This window comes from Drosophila santomea, chromosome X, assembly GCF_016746245.2.
Source record: "Drosophila santomea strain STO CAGO 1482 chromosome X, Prin_Dsan_1.1, whole genome shotgun sequence".
NCBI classification, from domain to species: domain Eukaryota; kingdom Metazoa; phylum Arthropoda; class Insecta; order Diptera; family Drosophilidae; genus Drosophila; species Drosophila santomea.
In genome coordinates, this window is record NC_053021.2 from 4194659 (window position 1) to 4216996 (window position 22338).

Below are 22338 nucleotides of genomic sequence, written 5' to 3' on the forward strand. Positions count from 1 at the left end.
TTATGTACTATTAGGTTCATAGGTCATGGGTGTGTGAAATAGCCATGTGTAATTTTTTGTGCCACTTGCAAGTGTGCCAGAAGTCTTAATCCCCACAAAACGCCAACCGATCGATGGAATCCCCTTTCCCATAGCGACCATCTAAGCCACGAACATTCCCCCCTCCCGCAAAGCATTCGCAATCGACACGAAAATCGCAGCACAAAAAGTCAAATCAATCAAAGTGACGACAACGGCACAGACGAAATTGCTATGCAAGTGGAACAACACTGGCTCAGTTGGGAAGGGGATTGGGATTGGGATGGGGATGGGAATGGGGATTGGGTTCAGGATTGGGGCTGGTGCTGGAATATATATTCCATATAGGAGGGCCATGGGCGGTGAATGGGGGGATGGAGGGGGCGGCGATTGTAGCTGCCGCAAAATGTCAACTGGCTTTGCATATGGAAATTGGATAATGGCAGCGTCAGTCAGCCAGTCCGGTCAGCCAGTCCGGTCAGCCAGTCCACGCCAATGTCCACCGTTCACTCATTTCGATGGCTCGTTCTGAAAGGTGCACGGTGAAAAACTAGCTGGGCATTTATAAAGTGAAGTATAGTAATAAAGCAATGTATTATAATAATTATTATAATAACAAACATAAAAAAAAGGATTTTTGAATAAGATAAAGTGATCCAAGCGTAGATCAGTTGAGTTTCATACACGATAGTAAACGTTGCTATCCGTGTGATTAGAGGAATTGTCATTCGAGGGGTCGACAATTTACTGCAAATAGAGTTTCGGCGAACTGCAGGCAGGCTCAGATATCGGGTACATCCCATCATCTTGTCATCTTTTGGCAGCCGCTGGTCGGCGAATGTGGAAAATGTATTTCGTTAATAAGTAAATGGATCGATGGCTACCAGTGGGACGAAATGGGTGTTATCGCCGTTGCTGTTGGTGTTCATGTTGGTGATTGGGGTTGGGGAATATATCGGGTAGCTAATGAGGAAGGCACTGACACAATGCCACACCATGCGGCACCGCATTATTTTCGGCTCTTTTGCGGCTGGCCAACAAATTGGCCGTTAACTGATTTTCAAATTTGCGCCCCCACCGCGAAACACAAAAGGCAGCTCCCTTTCATTATTATGCTGCGAAGGCCGCACCTACGTCACAGATCAATGGATGAGGGACACACAGTATCGTACAGTGCCTCTATATATACGAGTATGTATGTACGAGTATGCAAGTTCGAATATATCTGATAGATCTCTCTCGCCCGCTGGTGTTTCATGGGCTTTTTGAGTTTTTTCGGTAACTCGACTTCCGTTCGCGAGGTCCCACAAACAAAAGCAATTTAATCGAGCATGACTTTTGGTTAAACTTGTAGAGCAACGCCTACGCAGCAGCTAAGGCAGGGGCGTGGGAGGGGGCACTTTGGCGGGCAGGGGGCTCCTTTCTTTCCCGGATGTAGGGAATTTTTATTTGTCGCGTCGTTTAAACGCGAGCAGAGCGGCCAAATCGATGGCAACCCTTTAACGCCGCAGCCATTGAAGCGTCACCCGAAAACCAAAGAAAAAACCGTCGTTTCGGAATAAAAAAAAACAGAGAGTACCCCCACCTGCCACGCCCACTTCAATTTGGGTTTTACCGTAGTTTTTGTGTTTTTTTTTTTAAATCGTTTGGGTGGTTTTTATTAGGCCGCTTGTCTCCGTCTCCAACGTCTGTCTGCGCACATTATTTATGGTCGCGCATTTGCATTTTAATGGTTGCACAAATACATATAGTACAGTGTAGGGATATAGCCGATCGCCCCCGCCCCCTTACCCTCTGTTTCCTCCAGCCCCGACAACCCTTTTTCAAAAACACAGGTGGGTGTGTATGTGTGTGTGAGAGTCTGTGTGTGCGTGAGTTCTTTTTATGACCGCTGCAACCGAAAAATTGAAAACAAATTTCCACGTATCGATAGCTGAAGCCTCCCCTCCCCTTCCCTTTCTCTACCCCTTTTTGAAAAACCCAGTTTCGCATGAGAGGATAATCGTAAAAGGGGGAAATTGCGCTTATAAAATGATCACAGCACAGGATACGCCACTATGTGGTCGGGTGTCCCATCCCCATTCCCCATCCTCATCCTTTTGCCCGTTTCCCTGATTAGGCCGTGCCCATTAATCGAGGTGCTGACTGCGGCAGCTTTTTGTGGCCTTGGAGCTCCGCCCAGGAATAATGGATACTGGTTAATGGGCATGCTGTTCCACATCACAATCCATTCTACATTGAAGCATTCTTGACAGGCAGCTGAAAATCGAAGTGTATGCAAATTGCCCTTACAAAGTTGCAGGATTTTGAAAATTCACTGCTTCTGCTGGGGACTTAGCTTTAATGGTCCAATGAGTTGCTTGTGGCCTATGGAATCATTTTGATAATAAAATTTGATGATAGGTTTAACTTAAACACTACGTATGGGATCCTTTTCAATACTCAGTATTTATTTTATATTTTATTTAAAACAAAAATTATGTGAAATTAAAAAGCGAATATTATTGCTACCTAGAATGCGTACAAATTACGCTAATTACGAATCGATGGTGAGCCAACGCAAAGTTAACAGCATCCAGAGACAAGTGCCAGCCGTTCGGAACATCCCAATCGGCTGAATCATCGCCACCAACCAACCAGCCAACTGAATCATCACCATCATCATGTTGTCAACAGTTTTTCGACTTTTGTTGCCCACAAATCAAAGCCTTTTGCGAAAGGGACTGACAGGAGTGACGGTGGATCGGCGGATCGCTGGATTGCCCGACTGGTGGACTGGTGGACTGGTGGATTGGGGGATGGAAATGGAATGCGCTGTTGACAAGTTGAGCATTTTAATTGCTGCCGTGCGGCCGCTTACGTACAACAACAGCTCCGCCCATTGAACAAACGGCGGTTGGGAGTGCGACAGATATTTGGCGGGGGGTTGGGGATGCCCGCAACCACTTCGCAGTGCTACACGCAAAGAGTCAACTTCCTGTGCGTATCCACAAAATGCGCTAACTTATCAAATATGCATAACAAACTTGAGCCACCCACCCATCAGCTCAGCCCACCGAAGGCCAACCCTTTTTGGTTAACACACGCAACATTTACGCACCGTCAAGGGGTTAAAATCAGTGTTGGTTTGGGTACTCCAGAAATTTGTGCCATTTGCTAGGGCACAAGGTACACCATATATTTGATTCTAAAACATGTTCATAAAACATTAGCTGTACCTAAACTTTACCAAAGTGGAAATGCCAGTATCAAACTGGAATTGGGTACATTAACACGGCTATAACTGCCATCACTACTCAAATACAAGAAAGGACAAGAGGCATTTCGTCGATTTAACCCAATGTCGATTTGCTGCTAAATTATTGCTGCTCGTTGTCGCTGTCGCTGCGACTGTGACTTCTCTAACCCGTAAAACTATTATTATGATCATTATGGCAGGACCTCTTCGCCCCTTGAGAACCGAGATACCGAAGGGTATGCCTTCTGGCTAGTAACTTTCGACACGCACTTCGACGCAATGCCCACCTTTTGAACTCCTCCAACGCCCTCTGCTCAAAACGCTTCCTCGCGCTGTGTGTGTCTCATAAATGTTTTGGCAATAAAACGCAAGTTATGATAATGCCAATTCATGTTTAGTGACGGATATCTAAATATTTATACCAGCGAGTGTTTGCATGTTCGACCCAATGACGTGCATAAAGTTTCGACTGATGGATGGCTGTCATCGGGATCAGCAGGTGGGACTGGTTCAAATTGAAATTCGGACCTTGAAATAGAAGAGTATTTCAAGTATTAAGCACATTTATAATTTAAACTTTGTTAACTAAGTTTTCAAAGTTTTCACTTTTTGACTGACTCTGTTAAAATAACTTTTGGCCAAATTTTCGCAGTTTTTGTAAGGGGTAAAATTAATTGCAAAAAATTTGAAAAAAAAATATAATTTTTTTTGAAAACACAGTTTGATAGGAAATTTCATTACGAATTCGACGAGGTATGACATTCCATATTCGAATGCTGTGATAAAAAAACCGATAATTATTTACGCAAAAAAACAGAAAAACGCTTATCGCCAAAGTTTCAATATTTACGATTGGTATTTTCGGTATAATTTGGCTGAAAATGGTCAGAAACCAAAAAGAATTACAGTTTTTTACTCCTAATTACCAATACTAACCAACCAAATCACTTTTTGACCGACTCTGTTAAAATAATTTTTGGCCAAATTTTCGCATTTTTTGTAAATCAAAAAGTGCAAAAAATTTGAAAAAAAAAAGAAAAAAAAAAAAAAATTTTGAAAACACTGTTTGATAGGAAATTTTATTACGAAGTCAACGAGGTATGATATTCCATATGCGGACCAATATTTCGAATGCTGTGGTAAAAAAACCGATAATTATTTACGCAAAAAAAAAACAGAAAAACGATTTTCGCCTTTGAAACTAGTTCCAACTTCAAAAACGCTAAACACCTTTTTGACAAGAAAATAATCAGTATTTTGGCCATAAGACAGGAACTAAATGTCCAAACGTGAAATGTAATACCTCGCTGAGTTCGTTTAATTTCCAATCATTTGGTACCTTGGATGAGAATATTAACATTTTTCAAAATTTTATGATCCAACCCTTACCAAAAATGCAAAAAAAATATTTTTCCAAAATCTTTCAAAAAGTGGATTGAATCGTTATTGTTGATTGTCGGCAGCACAAAACACTGTTCAGTTTCACTCTGTGACCTTTTTTGACGACTTCACAACTCAATGATAAATCTATTATTGCATACTTCCAATTTCCATCTGTAACTGGCCCGGGAAATAACTTAAGTGCGTGGGATGAGAATGAGGAGGGGTGCGGGTATGGATATGGAAGTAGAAATGGAGGTGGAAATATAGTTGACAACATCGACATTACCCCTTTTTGTCGAGCAGTTGGTTAGGTTGGCTTTAGGTTGGTTTTGGTGGTGACATTGGTGACACTGGCGACAGCGGCGGCGGCAATTAATAATACGTAATTTATGTTTGGCATTCAATTCTATTTGACTTCTGGCCCAAAACACCCAGTGCGTGGGCAGGGGAGAGGAAAAGGGTTAACAAAACGCAGGGACCCCTTCCCAGCAGTTTTTACGGCCGCACTTAAACTCTTTGCGCCTTTTGCTAGTGAAGCGTTACAATTTACAACCGCCGCCAGTCGAGCGTAACCAACGATTCCAGACTATAAGTAAGTACGAGTAGATATATATATCTATATATATGTACCTCGTATGTATGAATAGATATCCCGCATGCGGGCATTCAATTACGGATCCGAAATATAAATACGCCGTAATCCGACGTTATCTCGTCGAGCTCGAAGCATTCGTGCCAAATTCTATTAGCCAGTGCTTAACGCTTGGCTTAGCCACGCCGCCGATAATCGCCGCTTTGGATTAGCCACAAAACTGGGTGGCAGACAAAGTTTTTTATTAAATTAAATGTTACACCTTCGTTATCCGGCCGTCGAATTGGCCAAGTCCTTGGGTCCTTGGGCCCATCATCGTCATTCGTCTGGGAAGCAGGAAGAAGTGGAAAACGGACAACTTTCCAAATTGAGAGTGCAGATAAGCGGAAGTTTACAATATCAGTCTCTTAAAAGTTTCGGAACCTACTTCCTTTTTAGACTTTTCCTTGCCAATTGCGTAGTGAAATGAGGAGTACTCAGTAGTTGACCAGTATTTGAATGACTAAGAGGATTTTCGAACGCTGGCTACTCAGCAGACAATTGGCAGGCAGTGTGGGTGAGGCAGCGAACAGTTAATTATGACACGCACTGTTTGCCAGTCGCTGCTATTTATTTATTCATTTATTTAATATTCCCGTTGGCGCTGCTCATTTTGGGGCAAAGGATGCGGGGGAAAATCCAGCGACCAGACAACAAACAATAAGCCCAAAAAAAAGCGAAAAAAAAATGAGATTCAAACAAATAAACGCGAAAACTAATGAAACATGAAAATGCAGTGTTTGTTTGTTTTTTTTTTTTTAGTAATAATTTTTATTTAATTTCCTTTGTTTTGTTGTTGTTTAATTAATTTTATATATAATTGCAGTGACATGAGGTGTTGTTGCTTCTTCATTAATTTTATCCATATACATATATATATTTAAATATATATATCCTTTCGTACATAATTTGTTCTTGTTGTTCTTGTTGTAGCTGTTCTTGTTGTCTCGGGTTGTTTGCGTTTGTTTTAAATTTAATTAACTATAATTAATATTGCTTTTGCGTATAATTCATTTTCAAAAAACAGCTAACCAACAGAAAAAAAATTCTCTTCCATCATAAGAATGCCTATGTGATGATGATACGGGTCGGGTATCATGATGATGCGATGAAGATTGTGTGGTGTTGCAATATTATTGGGTTACAAGGAAAACAAATCGCTACGGAAATGTATTTTAATTAATTTTTTTTTTTTTGTGAATTTTCTTGCTTTTTCTCCTTTATGGTGTGGGTGTACTGTGTGAGTGTACGTGTGTATTGGTGTGCGAGGGGGGTGTGTTGGTGTGGGTGTGTGTTAGCTGCGTCTTTGTCGCTCTCTCTTAAATTATGCGAGGAACATGCGTTGAATTCAACTCTTTTTTTTTTTTTCATTTCTATCGGTCTTACACAAAAAAATTTACTTTACTAAAAAAAAAATTATATTTTTTTATCAATACCAATATTGTTAATATATCTATATATATACATATATATATATATATATATATATTTATGATATAAACACACACAGAACGATTGCCCTAAATTAGCATCTCAGGGGGTTCCGAAATTAAAATACAAATACGAAAAAAAAATGATTATTACTTTCTTCTTTGGTTTTAGAACTTAAAAGTACGAAAAAAAATGGAAAAAAAAATTATGGTAAAATTAGGAAAACTCAAGCTCTCATAGTTTTTATAGTTTATAAGCATTTTCCATCGTCTACGAAGAAAACTCGTCACTGGTGTGTGTGTATGTGCTTGTGTGTGTGAGGGGGTGGTGCTGCATGTGTGTGTTCCTTTTTGAGTGTTTACGGTATCTTGGTACTTAAAAGCTACATAAATTATTCATATATATATTTCTATGTATATAGGTTTTATTTACGTTTACTAAAAAAAAATTCATCCACCTAAGACTAAGAAAAAAAATTGCGTTTATTTTGTTTTTGTGGTATTTTTTTTTTGTGGGTTTTTGTTTTCTTTGTTTTTCTTGTATGTTTTTCTAAGGTTACAATCTGTATATATACCAGCTTCTATATATACTATATATATATTTATATATATATATATTCGTGATCTAGATGTATATAAAGAGGCGCCATCTTTGATGTACATAGCTATTTTCAATTCAATCCATATACATATATGGGTGATACATAAATTTGTCTGAGGATAGCTTATGCCCTTACTTCTCATTTTTATTCCGTCTGTTTGATCTTGAAGTGTGGAACCTTCAAGGCGCTAAAAGTTACGTCGATTCCTTTGCCACGTCCCCTTTAACATTTTCCTGTTTTTTGTTACATTTTTAATTTTTTTGTTATTTTTCTGTCTGCAATAGACCTCTCCATCACTTTGCCAGTGAATCGCCAGCGATTTCTAGGGGGTAGGCTTTGCTTAGAAACGAGAAAAAAAAAATTTACTTTACGCCGGCGATAAACGGGCAGAGTGAGTTTTGCAAAACAAGAGAGGAAAATACACTATATATGCTACAAATGCCTATAGTCTAGAGTCCAAATCGTCCGATATATATATGTACATATACGCTACGCTAAACCACAAAGACGGTGGCCGTGTAGTTCAGAGGCTAGAGGCAATGTCGCTGATCCGTTCGCGGTCAGACGTCGACGTCCAGATCGAGATCGATCACCGAGCTGCGATCCTCGTCCTGCTCATCCGGATCCTGATCCAGATCCTCGACATCCTCCTCCAACTCCAGTTCCAATTCGAGACCGGCATCCTCACAATCGGAGCGGCCGTCCAGTAATTGTCACTGATCCGTACCGCCCGCTGTCGCCCCGTGGTGCGAGTGTAGATGCGTCTGATGGTGCGGATGTGGTTGTGCCGGTTGCTGGTGGTGCTGCTGGTGGTGCGGCTGATGCTGCTGCTGGTGGTGCGCCTGGGTGAGGTGGTGGTGCTGGGCAGCCTCCTCGGCCAGCTGCAGAGCCGCCGCTGCTGCCGCCGCACTGCCATTGTGTTGAACCTCCAGGCCGTTGACCATCTTCTCCATGCTCTTCAGCTCCGAAGGCGAGTGCTGGGATTGGGCCACACCGGCGCCACGTGGTTGCTTCATCAGGGATGGCGGCGTTGTGGGTGACATCGAAATCGGTCGAGTGGGCGGCGAGTGGGAGGCAGGTCGGGGTCGAGGGCTGGAGCTCAGACTCCTGGGGCCATTCTCCACCACACCACCACCAAGGCCGCTGCCGCCTGGGGGATCTCCCGATCGATTGGCATTCGATCCGGGAGTCACTGCATCGAAGGCGGAGCCCAGGCTGCCCGGCAAACTGTACGGCGAAAAGCGATGACTCTTCAGGCCCTGCAATGGTGAGACCGGAGTGTGACCCGCCGCCGCGTAGGCATGGCCAAACAAAGCCGGATGCTGGGCGGCTAGCGCCAGTTGGGCATTGAAGAGCAGACCCGGATTGAGGCCAGCCGGACTCATGGCCGCCGCTGCAGCGGGATTGTGCAGCAGGCCCAGATGCGGCGGTGGATACAGGCCGTGTGGATACAGGTAAGGCAACAAATGCGGCGACGGGTGTATGGGGGGACCCACCGATATATTCGGCGACGGATAGCTACCGCCACCGGGATTCAAGCCAGCCGCTGCGGCAGCTGCAGCCGCGCCCACCGCCTCCTTGGGACTGCCCGTCGAGGTGGGCCTAAAGGCACCGCCGGTACTGCCGCCGACGCTTTCCGAGCAACTCGAATCGCTGCCATCCCGCTCCACATCCGCGTCCGCCTGCAAACGGCGACGCAGTGCATCCTCCGCACTGGCATTGGCCGCCGCCGCAGCTGCGTGTTCCGAGGCTCCTGCTCCGGCGCCAGCCAAGTGATTAAACCAGGCAGCCAGGGCTGCTTGAGAAAATAAACAAAAACAGAACGTCAAGATTATCTGAAGTGATTTAAAATGGCAGAAATTGTTGTTAAGGAACCTAAATTGCTCCTTTTTTTTGGAAATAACACTAATGGTTGTGTATTATGTGAAATTGGATTATTACTTACCGGAGTGCTGGTGGGCGTGCATCTGCTGCAGCGAGTGGCTGAGCGGGAGGAGCGGACTCTGGGGCGGACCCACCACGTCCAGGAGCTTGTCGTCGTCGTCCTGCTGATTATCAAGCAAGGAGGCATGGGGATGCAGGTGAGGCGGACGACCGGCGTGTCCCAGGTGAAGCGGTGCCCGCGAGCTGCTCACGTGCGTCGGATTCAACTTGTCCGAATCGGACCCTCGGTTCGACATCAGTGCCTGCCTGTAACAACAGTTGTACGAGAGACGGGGCCACAAATTAGAACATCCAATAGTCAGATCGAATAGCGATATCTCGCAATGCGTTTTTTCAAGGATAATTAGCACTTTGTCGTGGTTCATAGACTTCTGCAGTGTTAATGGGAACCTCTAATCCCTTATTTAATACCACCAATCCAACTAGTTATGTCCTCCTTTGCTTGCCTTTTACCTATCAACTGAATTTCAGTGTTGATTATGCAGGGGGATTTTCGTTGGGATCAGGATTGGAGCTTTGATAATATTGTTGGTTGCTAAAATATCTGCTAAATGATAAACCTGCGCTCACGGCGTCCGGAAAAACTGGCAGAATATACAGCAGAGTACAGAGTACCTTGTGTCAGTTTTCAGTGACGCGGGTCCTAAAAGCCACTGGCCATGCATACGAGTATATGTACATACGTACGTACGATATGCCTACCCAACTGTGCATCACCCGCTGAAACTTAATTGAAATGTAACAATGCGAGGCGGAAACCGGAGGCCGAAGTTCTCCACTCCGTCCGTTTCGTACGTCCGTAGCCTGTCTGCGGCTGACAATGAAATTGAAAAATAATTCAAAACACGTTAGTGTAATTTAGTGTCTGCTGCTCTGGCCAATCTTTTCCCCCCACCACGAACTACAACCACACCTACCCCACCATCATCGCTGTGTCCTTACCATCGCCCAGCAAGCAAGCCGCACATTTTCCATTTCAATTTTCCTTATTTTTCCGCACCGCTGTTGTTCACACATCAAAGCCGAAACTGCCTCACAAATTGGGCAATTTTAGCAGTTGGCGGCACACACACACACACACATGCGAATGGTGTGTGTATCATTATCACAGCAACCACACCCGGTGGAAAGCCGCCACCACCCAACCGCCCACTTTTGCATTGCTGGCCTTGCGCCAAGGGCGTCTTCTTTTACACTTAACTGTTTTTCCACCTGTGTGTATCTGTGTGTGAGCCTAATTTAATAGCAAATCAATTTGTGTTAATCCAGCCAACGTATCTGACCCACCCACTTAACTACAAAGGCCAAGACGGCCAACTTTTCGCGCCGTCTTCCAGGACCGCTCAACCATTTGGAGAGGGAAGACGCTTTTTGGGCCCTGAAAAATTGAAGGATGACTAAAGCCTCCATTGGGATATTGTACCATAATATTTCGGTCGTGCACAACTAACCATGTTACACTTGGACGATTTAAAACATAGGTTTTTCTTTCAAAATAAATTATATTTATTTGCACGGCCCATTTAGGGCTATTTTCCGTATTAGTCCGCCCCTGAATATCTCATGCAGCGGGCCCGTAAAATTCGGCCCAAAAAGCGAAAGACGTTTATCTATTGCCCTTTTGTCTCCCATTGTTAGTGTACTTGTTGTTGTTGTGATGTGTTGTGTTGTGTTGTGGTGTGGCAGAGAGTAAACGCCCTATTGCCATGGGTGTGGTTTTTCTTTTCGCAGGAGGTCCAAAGAAATTGCCCTGTTTTGTGTGCTCTGTAATTTTTGAATTACGTCTAAATTTGCGGCTTAAACGGCCCACGCACGCCCACAAAATCCGCTGCCATCTATATATAAATGGGTATATATTTATATGTACCGAGACCGAGACCTATTGTCAACTAACGCCTCGGGTTAGTACAAAAAAAAAATATATATATAATGCAAAAATGCTAGACTGGGGTGAGAGTTTTTGCGCAAAAATCCCAAAGCAACAGGAACAACAAAAGGCGCCGAGAAAAGCGAATTTCAATTGCTGCGGTTAAAACGTTTTCACTTTGGATTTCCGGTTCTCGTTGCGCCGCAGGCAGTGGCTGTTGTTCAAGGGGGGTTAAAGGAGTTTCAAAAAGGGGTTTTATGCAGCAGTTGAATATCATTCCGGCGGAAGTTGCGCACTAGATTGCCACCAATTAGCATCTCTTGCTGTGAAGGACTGAACATTGGAATATGGAATATGGAATAGGGAATACCATCAGCTCAGCATCATCATTTTACAGCAGCACCCAAAGGCGAATCGCCTTTATGTTGTTGTCATGACAGGGGGGGAAAGTTGCGGGAAAAATAAGAATCAAAAAAGAGTTGACTAAGTCGTCACTAATTGCCAAGGATTTTTGGCAGCTCTCAGGACTTGTTCTTCTACATTTGGGCCTTATGCTTTGTGGAATTGTAAGCGGTTTAGCGGCTTAGCGGTTTTGTTTTTTGACCCCTTTTCTTTAGTCGAGTTCCATTATGAACCCACCACCCTCCCACCAGCATTTAATTAACAATTGGGTGGAACGTAAAGTAGAGTTCTTTTCACTGACTGACTGCCTGACAACCGGCTGTCACATCAATGATCAGGCAAATTCACTGATTTTTTCGGCCTCTAACTTTTGGCGGGCTTTTCGAACACGAAAAAGGGAAGAGCTTAGGTTAGACAGACACGCTAATGCCAATCAAGCCAAAAGAAATCAGTTAAAAAAGCACAAAAACCCAAACTCGACTTGAGTAAATTGTTTGTGTCAAATGTGGTGGATGTTCCTCGTTAGGTGGCTGTGGGTGAAAATTGATTTGTAACGTTTAGACATGGACATTTCCACAGACGTTTTTTCCTGTGAGGGGATTGTGGCTATTAAATGTCATTCATCATTATGCTAAGTCACCCACAGGAAACCGGAACCACTCCAAAAGGGGAGATCTCAGATCGCCCCAGCCCCCAACTCTCCACCTCTAAAAAAGCAAGAATCCTCCCCCGGGTGGCAAACAGAAATTTGAAAATCTGTGTGCTAAAAACTCAAAGCTTTTCCTGACCATCATCGTTAACAGCCCTTCGGGGGATTTTTGCCTCCGACAGGAAATTGAAATCAATCCATCAATATGGATTACATGTTACGAGCTGCCATCGGAGGTGCCAGTCATCAGTATTACCCCGGAAAAACAGAAGCCATGAACAGAATGGCCATGAGCATCATCATTGGTTCTCCATATATACGCGCCACGCCCAACGCACCGCCCCCTTTGTATGACTTGCAATTTGACGAGCTGCAGGCTAATTAGTTCCGCATAGATTTGACAAAAATTAATGTCCCTCAGCGGCGTTTGTAAAAGTATCTGTATTTGTAACTGACAATCTGTATCTGTATTACTGGCTCTTCGGCCTGCTAATCAAGCCACAAAACAGGCGAAAGGGGGCCCGAGATACATGGATGGATGTCTGTTCTGATTGAGATAGAGAGATGGAGATTTAGATGGTAGATGGTAGTTTCTTGTTGGTAAATGGCGATACGAGTCATGACCAGAGAGACAAATAAGCTCTCGGCTAGGGAGCTGCATAGTTTTGATTGTCTGACAGCCACAAAAGGCCAACCATTTCCCCCCTTCTTCTATTTTGGCCCCTGCTCCACTTCCCATTAGCCGTGTCCTGATTAGTTTGCTTTTTGATAATGGTTTTTAGAGGGTATGCGGAAGCTGAATGAGTTTTCCGGGTGACAGAGGAGATGCAACTACTTTACAAGAATTTTTGAACTGAAATAGGGCTCAGGCTAACTTGCGCTAGGTTTGATGATTAAGACATTGCTATATCATTTTCAGCTTGTGCACTATAATTCATATAATATGTCTATGCTTTAGTATGACATTTTTGACCCCCGGGTTAAAACCACTTGAAAGTGCATTATCAAAGGAAAAGCACTTGACTCCAGTTGTCAAAATCATTCACTAGTGATACTCACTTCTTTTCCCGCTTGCCGGCACCAGTATCACGAAAGCCCTTCGCAAAGGGATTGTTATCGATTTTCAATTGAGTTATCTGTGGGAAAAGAGACGAATAATAGGCGATTCATCGACGACGACGACAAACCGAGTACACTACTCACCTTCTCATTTTGATATGCTGTGACGGCGATGAACTCGGTCTCCTTGAAGACGTACGTGCGAAACGTGGAGTACGGCAGCTTCAGGATGTCATTGGCTCGCACCAGGTGGAAACGCGGCTGGTACTTGTGCATCGAGTTCAGGATCGTCTGCGGGCGGGCAAATAAAAATAGATGCAAATGGACGGGGGATTAGTGGAATTGTCAGACGGCTGTGGCTAGTTCGTTTCGACCAACCGAGGGAAAACAAAAACCGAAGACCAAGGAACGGTGCAAAGAATTCACACAACTCTGAACTGAACGGCGAAAAACTGCAAGCACTGGCACACTGAGAAAAAGTAGTGGTCCTTAATTAAGGGGAGAGAATTTCCCTAAAAATAATTTCGTCTACGAATCTTTTGCGAGTGTGTAAGAGAGTTGATACACTGGCATTTCAGGAAAGATTTAAGCAACCGCATAGCAGCGTGGCTATATTTTCTCTCTGTGCAATTTACCTAACCGTAAATTTGCCTAGGTAAGGGACCCCGAAAAAATACGGCGACATTGCCGACGATTTCCCGCCGTCGCCGTTCACTTTACACGCCACAGCAATGGCAACAGAAACAGCAACCGAACAGCAACTGCAACAGCAACAACATTGACTGCAACGGCGGCAACATTTGCAACACAGCCAACGACCACCCACCAAAAGGCACGAGAAAATCGAGAAGGAGATATATAGTAGTCGTATATATGGCAGAATGTAGAAGGCAGAAGGGAGAAATACGAGGGAGCCAAGCCGTGTGCCAATACAAAGTTGTTGTCATAAAATATGAATTTGTCGAGAAAAGGCTGACAGACAATGGTAGGTGGAGAGAGGTAAGGAGAGACCTCCCAGGCAAGCTGCAATATCCCCTCCATATATACAGTATGTATGTATGTATATATATATTGCCCAATCCATTTTGATCCGTTTCGATCCGCTGTTGCAGAAGGAACACCTTTTTAATTACCATAACTCGTCGGCTAGACTTCGGTTAAGCGACAAACAGGCCTAGTAAAACCCGGACAAGTTGTTGCCGAGTCGTTGCCGTTGCTGCTGTTGCTGCTGCTGCGTGTGGAGACCCCACAAGCAGCACCCGCCGCCATTTTGTTCGTGTAATTTGGAATGAAAAAAAAAGAAGAAAAAAATACAGAAAAAAACAACAACTTTTGGTTTGTTGCTACAACGAACGAACGAAGCGAGGAGACAAAGAGAGCAAAGAGAACAAAGCGAGACAGTCCACATTGTGTATCTCATAGTAAGAGTATCTTGTATCTTGTATCTGCGCCGGATTCGCACGCCTCTCGCCAAAGCCCAAGCCCAAGCCCAAACCAAAGCCAAGACCACCAATGGCGACTCGGCCCAAAGAAACGAAGGTGTGACTAATGCGAGTGCTGTGTGAATGGCTTTTGGGTGTTTGAATGAGGATGAGGCCGATGAGAACGCGAATGGGAATGGGGCATGGGCATGGGGTTTAAGAATGAATGAGAGTGGTGGATGCGACAAAGGCTTTTTTTTTAGATACTTAAAGCACATGATGTTCGAATATATAAGTATGAATAAAACACTGGGATCAAATACATTTGCCTTATCCAAGGCATGAACATTGCAGTTTAATGATGTATTGGAATCAATCAAACCAAATGTAAATCCGCCTCTCAATCAGCTTGAAAACTGCACATTCAATCAAGCACTTTGGAAAACCAAAAACACCGAAAAAGCCGAAGCATAAAAGGCCGAACAAAATACCAACAAAGAGCTGATTAATTGCCCGCCATTTTGAACTAAACGCTTTTGCTCCACCCGCTTTTGAACCCCCGGAAAATTCACAATCCCCAATACCCAATCGGTGCCAGTTGGAAAGCCTTTTAAAGCCAAACACTTTACGGCCGGCGATCATCCATCAAACTCGAAAATAAAAAACGAAAATAAAAAAAATCGCAGTCCATAAATTGCGGGCAAAACGCGTTGTTGTTGTCGTCGTCGTCAACTTAAAACGTCATTTGCTAATTTGCTTTAAATTTATTGACACATAAATTCATTTGAACAATCATCATAATTACACTGCCAGTCTGTATGTGCATGTGCATGGGAATGTGTGTGTGTCTAGAATTTATTGATAAAACAATTTGCATTATTACGTTAATTTTTCATTGGGCTGCCATGCATGGCGCACAAGGCGCAAAATTGTCATTTAAAATGTCATTTTGGTCGCTGAGTTTGTGCCGAGTTTGAATTGCGATTTAAATGAAAATAACCGTGAAGATAGCCATAAAAATATAAGCATGCAATGTTGCTGCTGATTCCACTGCTCTGCAGTTTTTCCAAATGGGCATAAACAAGTCTAATTAGACATGAAGTGCGATTACACGGACGCCACGCAGTCGTCGCCAGTTGTCGTCACTCAAACAGGCAGCAACCAGATTGCTGCTGTTGCTGCAAGTGATGTTGCTGCGACTGCTGCTGCTGCTGCCGCTGCAGCTGTCGTGATTGTATTTGCTGATTGAATTGATTGGCGAACAAAAACCCAAGGCAATTATGCATCAAATATTGCCTAGATTTTTAGCTCATATATGATTGCACTTATGCATTGCGGCACGTAGCAATTGCATGGTGCTCCCTTGTCCCGTGTGCAGTGTGCAGTGTCAAGTTTTGTGTGTATGATTGCTCAGCGCATATTGACAAAGTACAATCCAATCCGTGGAGCAGTTAATCACTCTATATATCGCCCGGGTGACAAACTGATTGAGCCGCCGGCGATCAATACCAAAAATGGTGCGACAATTTCATGTTGCCTTTGGTGTTGCTGCTGTTGCAGCTCCCGTGTTGTTACTGCTGCTGCTGCTGCAGCTCCTGGTGCTGTTGCTGCTGCTACGTGTTGCTGGTTACATTTGCACCCAGCTTGAGCTCCTGTTGCTGGTGTACTACTGATGCGGCCGGCTCCTTCCCCCGCCAGCAACACGTTTGTTTTGGGCTTTTGCGTGTTGATTGCTAAAAGGTAAAATCGGTGTTGCTGCCGAGAGATTGCCGTGTTGCTGTTGTTGCACACTCATTGTTGGCATATTATCACATAATTTAACTGATGATGGCACTGCTCTTGTCGTCGTTGTCGTTGTCGTTGTTGCCTTGTGTGATTGCTGTCGTCGAGTTGTTGTCAATGTTGCCTTTGCAGTTGCTCTTGGTGTTGCTGCTGTTGTTGCAGCAGTTGGTGTTGCTGGCGTGCTGGGTTAATTGAATGATCACTCACACTTTGATTCGATTTGGCATGTAACCAGCGAGTTAACGGTGATCGCCAGTTAGATTGAATTGACTCCACTCTACTCCACTCCACTTCACTTTACTTCACTTTGCTGCAGTGGAAAGTTCAGCAAAATGGCAAAATAGAAGAGCTCAGGCAAAAGGTGATCGTGAGTGAATGTCAGTCTTCTCCAACATGGCTTTTAATTGGCCGCCCCAAGTGGGTTCCTATTGGCAATGCCAATAGTGCAGACAAACAAACAAAAGAGCTAAATAAAATGCTGATCGATCGAGAGATCGTGTGAAGAAGATCGATGCCAAATTGAAATTGGCCGCAAGTGATCAACAAAATGTTTCTCGACTTGAACAACTGATGGCTTGATCGCTTGCCCGCCTGATCTCCTGGATCATCATTGGTTCAATGATCTCGAACGATCGCAAGTTCTAAGGCACCGCACCACCGAGCCAATGACAATGATAAACTCTCGATCATCTCCGAACTCAATTAGGCAGCACAACCATTTTAGGCTACCTGTTGACCAATTATGGCCATAATTGAAGCGCCTCTGATGATCACGATGATGATGATGATGACTAAGCCCAAATTATTGAGCTGAGTCGTTTTTATTAAGCTGTATTAAGTATTAACCGATATGCATATTGAGATCGCTCAATATGCCATAAATATCAACACGAACCACGAAACTCTTGATCGGCGAGAAGAAGAGAATGAGAGGCCCAGCCTCGCAGTCCATGTCTTAATTAAGTCGCCGGATCAGGTAGATTCAGTAGACCCAGTAGAGATGCGATTCCCCGCCCCCCAAAACGGGCCACCGTGCTCATATTAATCTGTAAATTATGCATAATTTTAATGCCCCCGAATGGAGAAACAAAAAAACGAAAAAACGGGACAAACAAACAGCCACCCAAGTCTTGAAATCTCTTTTGCCGGACATGTCAAAACTCTCACGATGCGGCTGCCAATCGAATCGAATTCGAATCCGAAATACGGCCGACCAAGTCAAAATTTATTTACAATTTATAACAATTCTTTTCGGCTGCCTTATCGGCCGGTGGTCGGTGTTCATTCGAGGAGAGTAGGTGGGGGGATAAAATGTTAATTAAACGGATTTACATTTTAATGACAACACGAAGCGAAGGCCGCAAGAGTCCACAGAAAACCGATTGAGATACAGACAGATAGAAAGAGTTGTATGTGGACTGTGGAAAAAATACAGCAGAATGCAGCCAATTGCAAATTTGCTTAGCAAAATGGGCGGCGTTTTTGGGGGCAGCTGAAAGAACAAAAAAAAATGCAAGAAGCCTACAAAAAAGAAACCCAACATTCAGCATTCGATATTCAATGAAGTCGATGCAGCAGCTGCCTAATGATGCCTTTGCCTGTCCACCGCGGCGGTTTGTTTTTCCCTCTTTCTTTTTTTGTTTTTTGTATGCAAATCGATCGTGCCCGGTCCTCTAGAAAATATCCACCCCCTCTCCACGTCAAAAAAAAAAAAACAAACCAAAAGACAACAGTCACAGTCGATTGGCCGGGAGCTGAATGGAGTGAATGCGCAGCTAAAAGCCAACTCGGAACACGAGTTCTGGCACCCAGTGGCTGCGGTTGGATGCGGCCCACTGATCCCCACCAGACTCGATAGCCATGGGTTATCGATTGGCGACTGTCGTGGCCAGCTTGGCCAGGCAAGCAGAACGCCATGGTGGCCAACATTTAATTTGCTACATATTTGCTTTGAATAAGCATAAGTTTCACCTATTTCACGTATATTTAAAAATAAGTATCGCTCAAATTTCGATTAACTCGCTAAGTTTGAAGAAGTAATGAAGCGGCTGTTATTTTGTTATATTTTGTACCTATATTCAAAGTTTGTTTAACGTGGTTAAACTCCTGAGTTGGCCAAGTGCCATAACTTATCAGTAAGTAATCGATTTCCTTAACTTGGCCATACCCAATTGAAGCAGTTTAGATCGTAAAAAACACTCCTCCGATGGACGTTAATCGATTTGTAATACGCCTGCTCTTCGGGTGCTTCATTAATAATCGTTTGTACCCGCCACCCACATAAAGCGCACACCCGTACTGGCAAACACCTAGGCCGAATATCGATGATTATTTATCGCTTTTGCGTTTGCCATTTCCACCGCCCCCTTTCCTCCTTTAGCCACAATCTTGGTGGAGTCTAGCATATAGGAGGGCCATAAATTAGCGACTGGTCAGAAAGAGAGACCCCGTCGTCTATGTGAAGTCCGCCGCCGCTGCCTGTTTATAAATGAGTCGAGTTATGGAGAGCTCGGCGGGCCATAGATAAAAACCAAGGTGGGAGGGGATCGGGAAGAGGTTCGGATCGGTTAGGATCGCTTCGGATCCCAGAGCTACCGATCTCAAGACCCCGCTATATACCGTATCCCCCCTTTGGACGACTATCAGCAAATGACAAATATTTCAAATGATTTCAACACTTTGCCGATGCCGCGCTCTTTTCGCTCTGTGGCTACCCGATGATTTGCGTTTTATTGCAGCTAATAAATTGAATGGCGACCCACCACTGAGAAACTAACTGGGGGAATGGAAAACGGCGAACAGCGAACGGCGGATGGAGTCAGGAGTCAGGAGTCAGGAGTAGGGAGTAGGGAGTAGGGAGTTCGGAGCTTGGAGGATCGGGGATATCGGGTCTGGTTTGGGCCAACTATTTTGCTGCGATAAGAAGGAGTAGCAAAAGTAGTGGTGGTGTTGCATGCAACATGCAACTGGCCATTCGGCGCATGCGTGTGTGCATTTCAATGCAACACTGATAAAGGTGTTCAACGCTCGATGACATTAGCACCATCCAAATGCCACAATCAACTGAAAACCCCTCTTTGCACACCATACCTTTGCGCCGAATTCCCCCACCCTCTCGATTTTTTTAGAGCCCGCAATTTTTTTTTTTCATTTTGTTTACTCTCTTTTGCCATATTTGTCGGCGCCTTTTGTTCTTCTTTATTAAAAAGGCGAATAATCATAATAAAGAACCAACAACTCGCGACGTTGTCGTTGTCGTTCAAGTTGTTGTCGTCCATTTAGCCACTGAGTTTTGGCTGAGCAGCCGCACATCGGCGAACTGCCAAGAAGAAGCGGGTTTCCAGTCGCATCTTCTTTCGATTTGGGTTTCGGTTTCGGGTTTTGGGTCTCTGGAGTGTTCTGTGTTCTGGGTTTTGGGCTCAGGTTCAGGTTCACGTTCACGTTCAGCCGCTCGTTCGGTAGCCGCTAGACTTGGACATTAATCGATAACACTTGAGTATTTTTTCATGTTCCGCAGGCGAGCCATTAAGCGATTGTCCACCAAAGTTGTTCGCTTGGGCCAATAACGTGTGTGTTGGTGTTGCGATTGGTGTTGCTGTTTACCTTAAGTAGTTCAGCTGCTCCACGAAAATCGCCGATTTACGAATACGAGCGGATATGTACAGTAAAGAGGAGGATATTTGGGAGTTGGGAATCCGTCAATGGGTCTTTTCAAATATGAATCTGTATATAAAATATACAAGATACAATATATAGTGTAGTATAATTTTTGATTTTAACCAATTCATTCCTGGCGTGCTCTCCGTTATGCTGCTCATTAGTCAGTTGTCTTAATGAGATTCAAACGAATGCTTTAATGGTTATACCAGCATGATATTCCGGGTCCTTCGTTCGCTCTTAATCCCTTATTCCCTATACACCGGACTGGGATCGGGGATCTCAGTCCCTCCAACCGAAAACTGGGCAATTACTAAAAGACAAATTTATTTGCACGCCACAAGAGTTGTGCGATGCGGGCTTGTCTTTGCAACTTGGGACTTTGAGTGGATATGGAACTGAAAGCCGGGATCTGGGATCGGCACTGAAGCCGAGGCTACTGTTCGACAAGTGTTAAGCATAATGCAGACACACACTCAGATGGCGGATAAATGGAATGGATGGAGAGGATCTGGACTTTAATTCAAGTGCGGCCCGACTCGCATCATTGACATTAAGTGTCGATAAATTAAGCATACGCAATGTTCGCCCCGCGTTTTTATGAATGGGAAGCCGAACAGCGAGAAACACAAAAAAAAAAATTGTGAAAGGTTCCTCCACACGGAGCGCTTGGTAGTTTGGTCTTTCGACCGCCCCGACTGCGGCATAAATTGCCGATAATTTACTGTATATAAAAATCAACACAAAACATTTTATGTTAATGAAAATAAAAGCTCAAAGCGGAGTGAAAGCCAGGGGGAAGGGAACTCCAAGGGAGCTCAAACTTGACTTCGAACTGGAACTGGAACTAAGCGGCGGAGATGGAGATGGCAAATACAGTAGCCACGGAAGATACCCCAGATATCTAGGCAATTAATGGGCACCGCAGGTTCGACTAATGAGCCGCATTTATATGTCGCGTTGTTATACGAAGTCGGTAGTGGGAGATCGCAGACCCAAACACACAGTTTTGGGTTCTACTTTGGCAATCGATTTTTGTTTTTTTTTTTTGGCCTGGCCATCGAAAGTGTCGCTGGGCCTTTGGCCTGACTCTGACCCACACAGATGGTGCACAGATCCAACGATCTAGCGATCCACTGATGCACAGCCTTTTGATGACAGCCGCTATCTTATCAGAGAGTTCAGCACTGAGGCAGCGGAGCATTAAAATTGTTTAATAACTTAATTACTGGCAGCCGGACATCAGTCAGTCATTTCACTATGCATATATGTATATGGTAAGTGAGACACCCCCTCTCCAGAACACATATACAAATCGTCACTTGTTTGATATTCAAACTCTGAAACTCTGAAACTGTGGCGTTTTGTATTCTTTTGTTTAACTGAATGAAAAATAAGGAGGGAATGGAAATGACCCTGATAATGGGCCAGCTCAGCGTGTGTGTGGGCAGGGTTTTTAGAGTTTGTCTGAGTGTTTCACAGTGTTTTTTAGAGTCTCACAGGCCCTAAGCAACGCCACACGCTGTGAGAGGCGCATTTATGGCCTCACACACTAGCCGAAAACTCAGTGGCAACTGAAAAACTAAAGAACTTGAGATCACAGACTCTGGCAGCTATTTAAGTTCCTTCCTTAATTAACAAAAAGGAAAAGGCCGAGATACACAAACGATGGCAGAGCGTGGCGAAGAGTTGGATATAAAAATTAATTAGCAGATCCGAAAACAAATGCATGAAACTCCTAAGGAAAGGAGATGTACTTTGTTTGGGTTGGGGAAGAATCTCATATAATCTATTACTGAAACTGAAATATACGAGTATATTACGGAGTTTCAATTAAAAATTCATTAAGAATATTAGCAGGCTGATAGATACTTTACACTCCATAGGTAGCACTTCCGCGCCTTGAAGATCAAACGCAATATGTATTCTTAATTAACTTTTTAGAGGTCATAAACGTTTTCAGACGGTAAGGTGCGCTGCAATCACCCCGAAAATGGGTCCAATAAAAACCAATTTCAATTTTAATTCCAATTCCCTCACGGTGTGTGTGTTTGTCGCTTCTTGTGGCTAATCGAGAAATTAAGTGTAAAATTATGTAAATCAGCACACACACACTCACATCGTCCAGCGTTGATTGAGGAAATCGTCGTTGTTGTTCATTCATATTGGTTTCCCTTTCCTCGCACCAATTTAGCTAATCAGTTGCAACGGAAATCCCCCCGAAAATCAAGACAAATTTCAAATCAAACAAACTG

At 44.0% G+C, this 22338-nt stretch overlaps 1 protein-coding gene and 1 long non-coding RNA gene across 4 annotated transcripts in view; one reads left to right on the top strand and one right to left on the bottom strand.

Moving 5' to 3' along the window:
- LOC120455062 overlaps positions 1 to 22338 on the top strand; it is a 217383-nt gene that overhangs the window by 120282 nt on the left and 74763 nt on the right. The window lies entirely within an intron of this gene.
- LOC120455047 (optomotor-blind protein) overlaps positions 7410 to 22338 on the bottom strand; it is a 57125-nt gene continuing 42196 nt past the window's right edge. For 2 of the 3 annotated variants that reach the window (XM_039640897.1, XM_039640896.1), the window contains exons 5-8: positions 13368 to 13514; positions 13224 to 13300; positions 9248 to 9501; positions 7410 to 9097 (exon numbers count right to left, since the gene is read on the bottom strand). In XM_039640897.1, the coding sequence (XP_039496831.1) occupies positions 8016 to 9097; positions 9248 to 9501; positions 13224 to 13300; positions 13368 to 13514 (1560 nt within the window). In that variant the 3' untranslated portion in view covers positions 7410 to 8015. Of the gene's footprint in view, positions 9098 to 9247; positions 9502 to 13219; positions 13301 to 13367; positions 13515 to 22338 lie in introns of those variants that run through there. The other variant, XM_039640898.1, reaches the window with a different exon arrangement.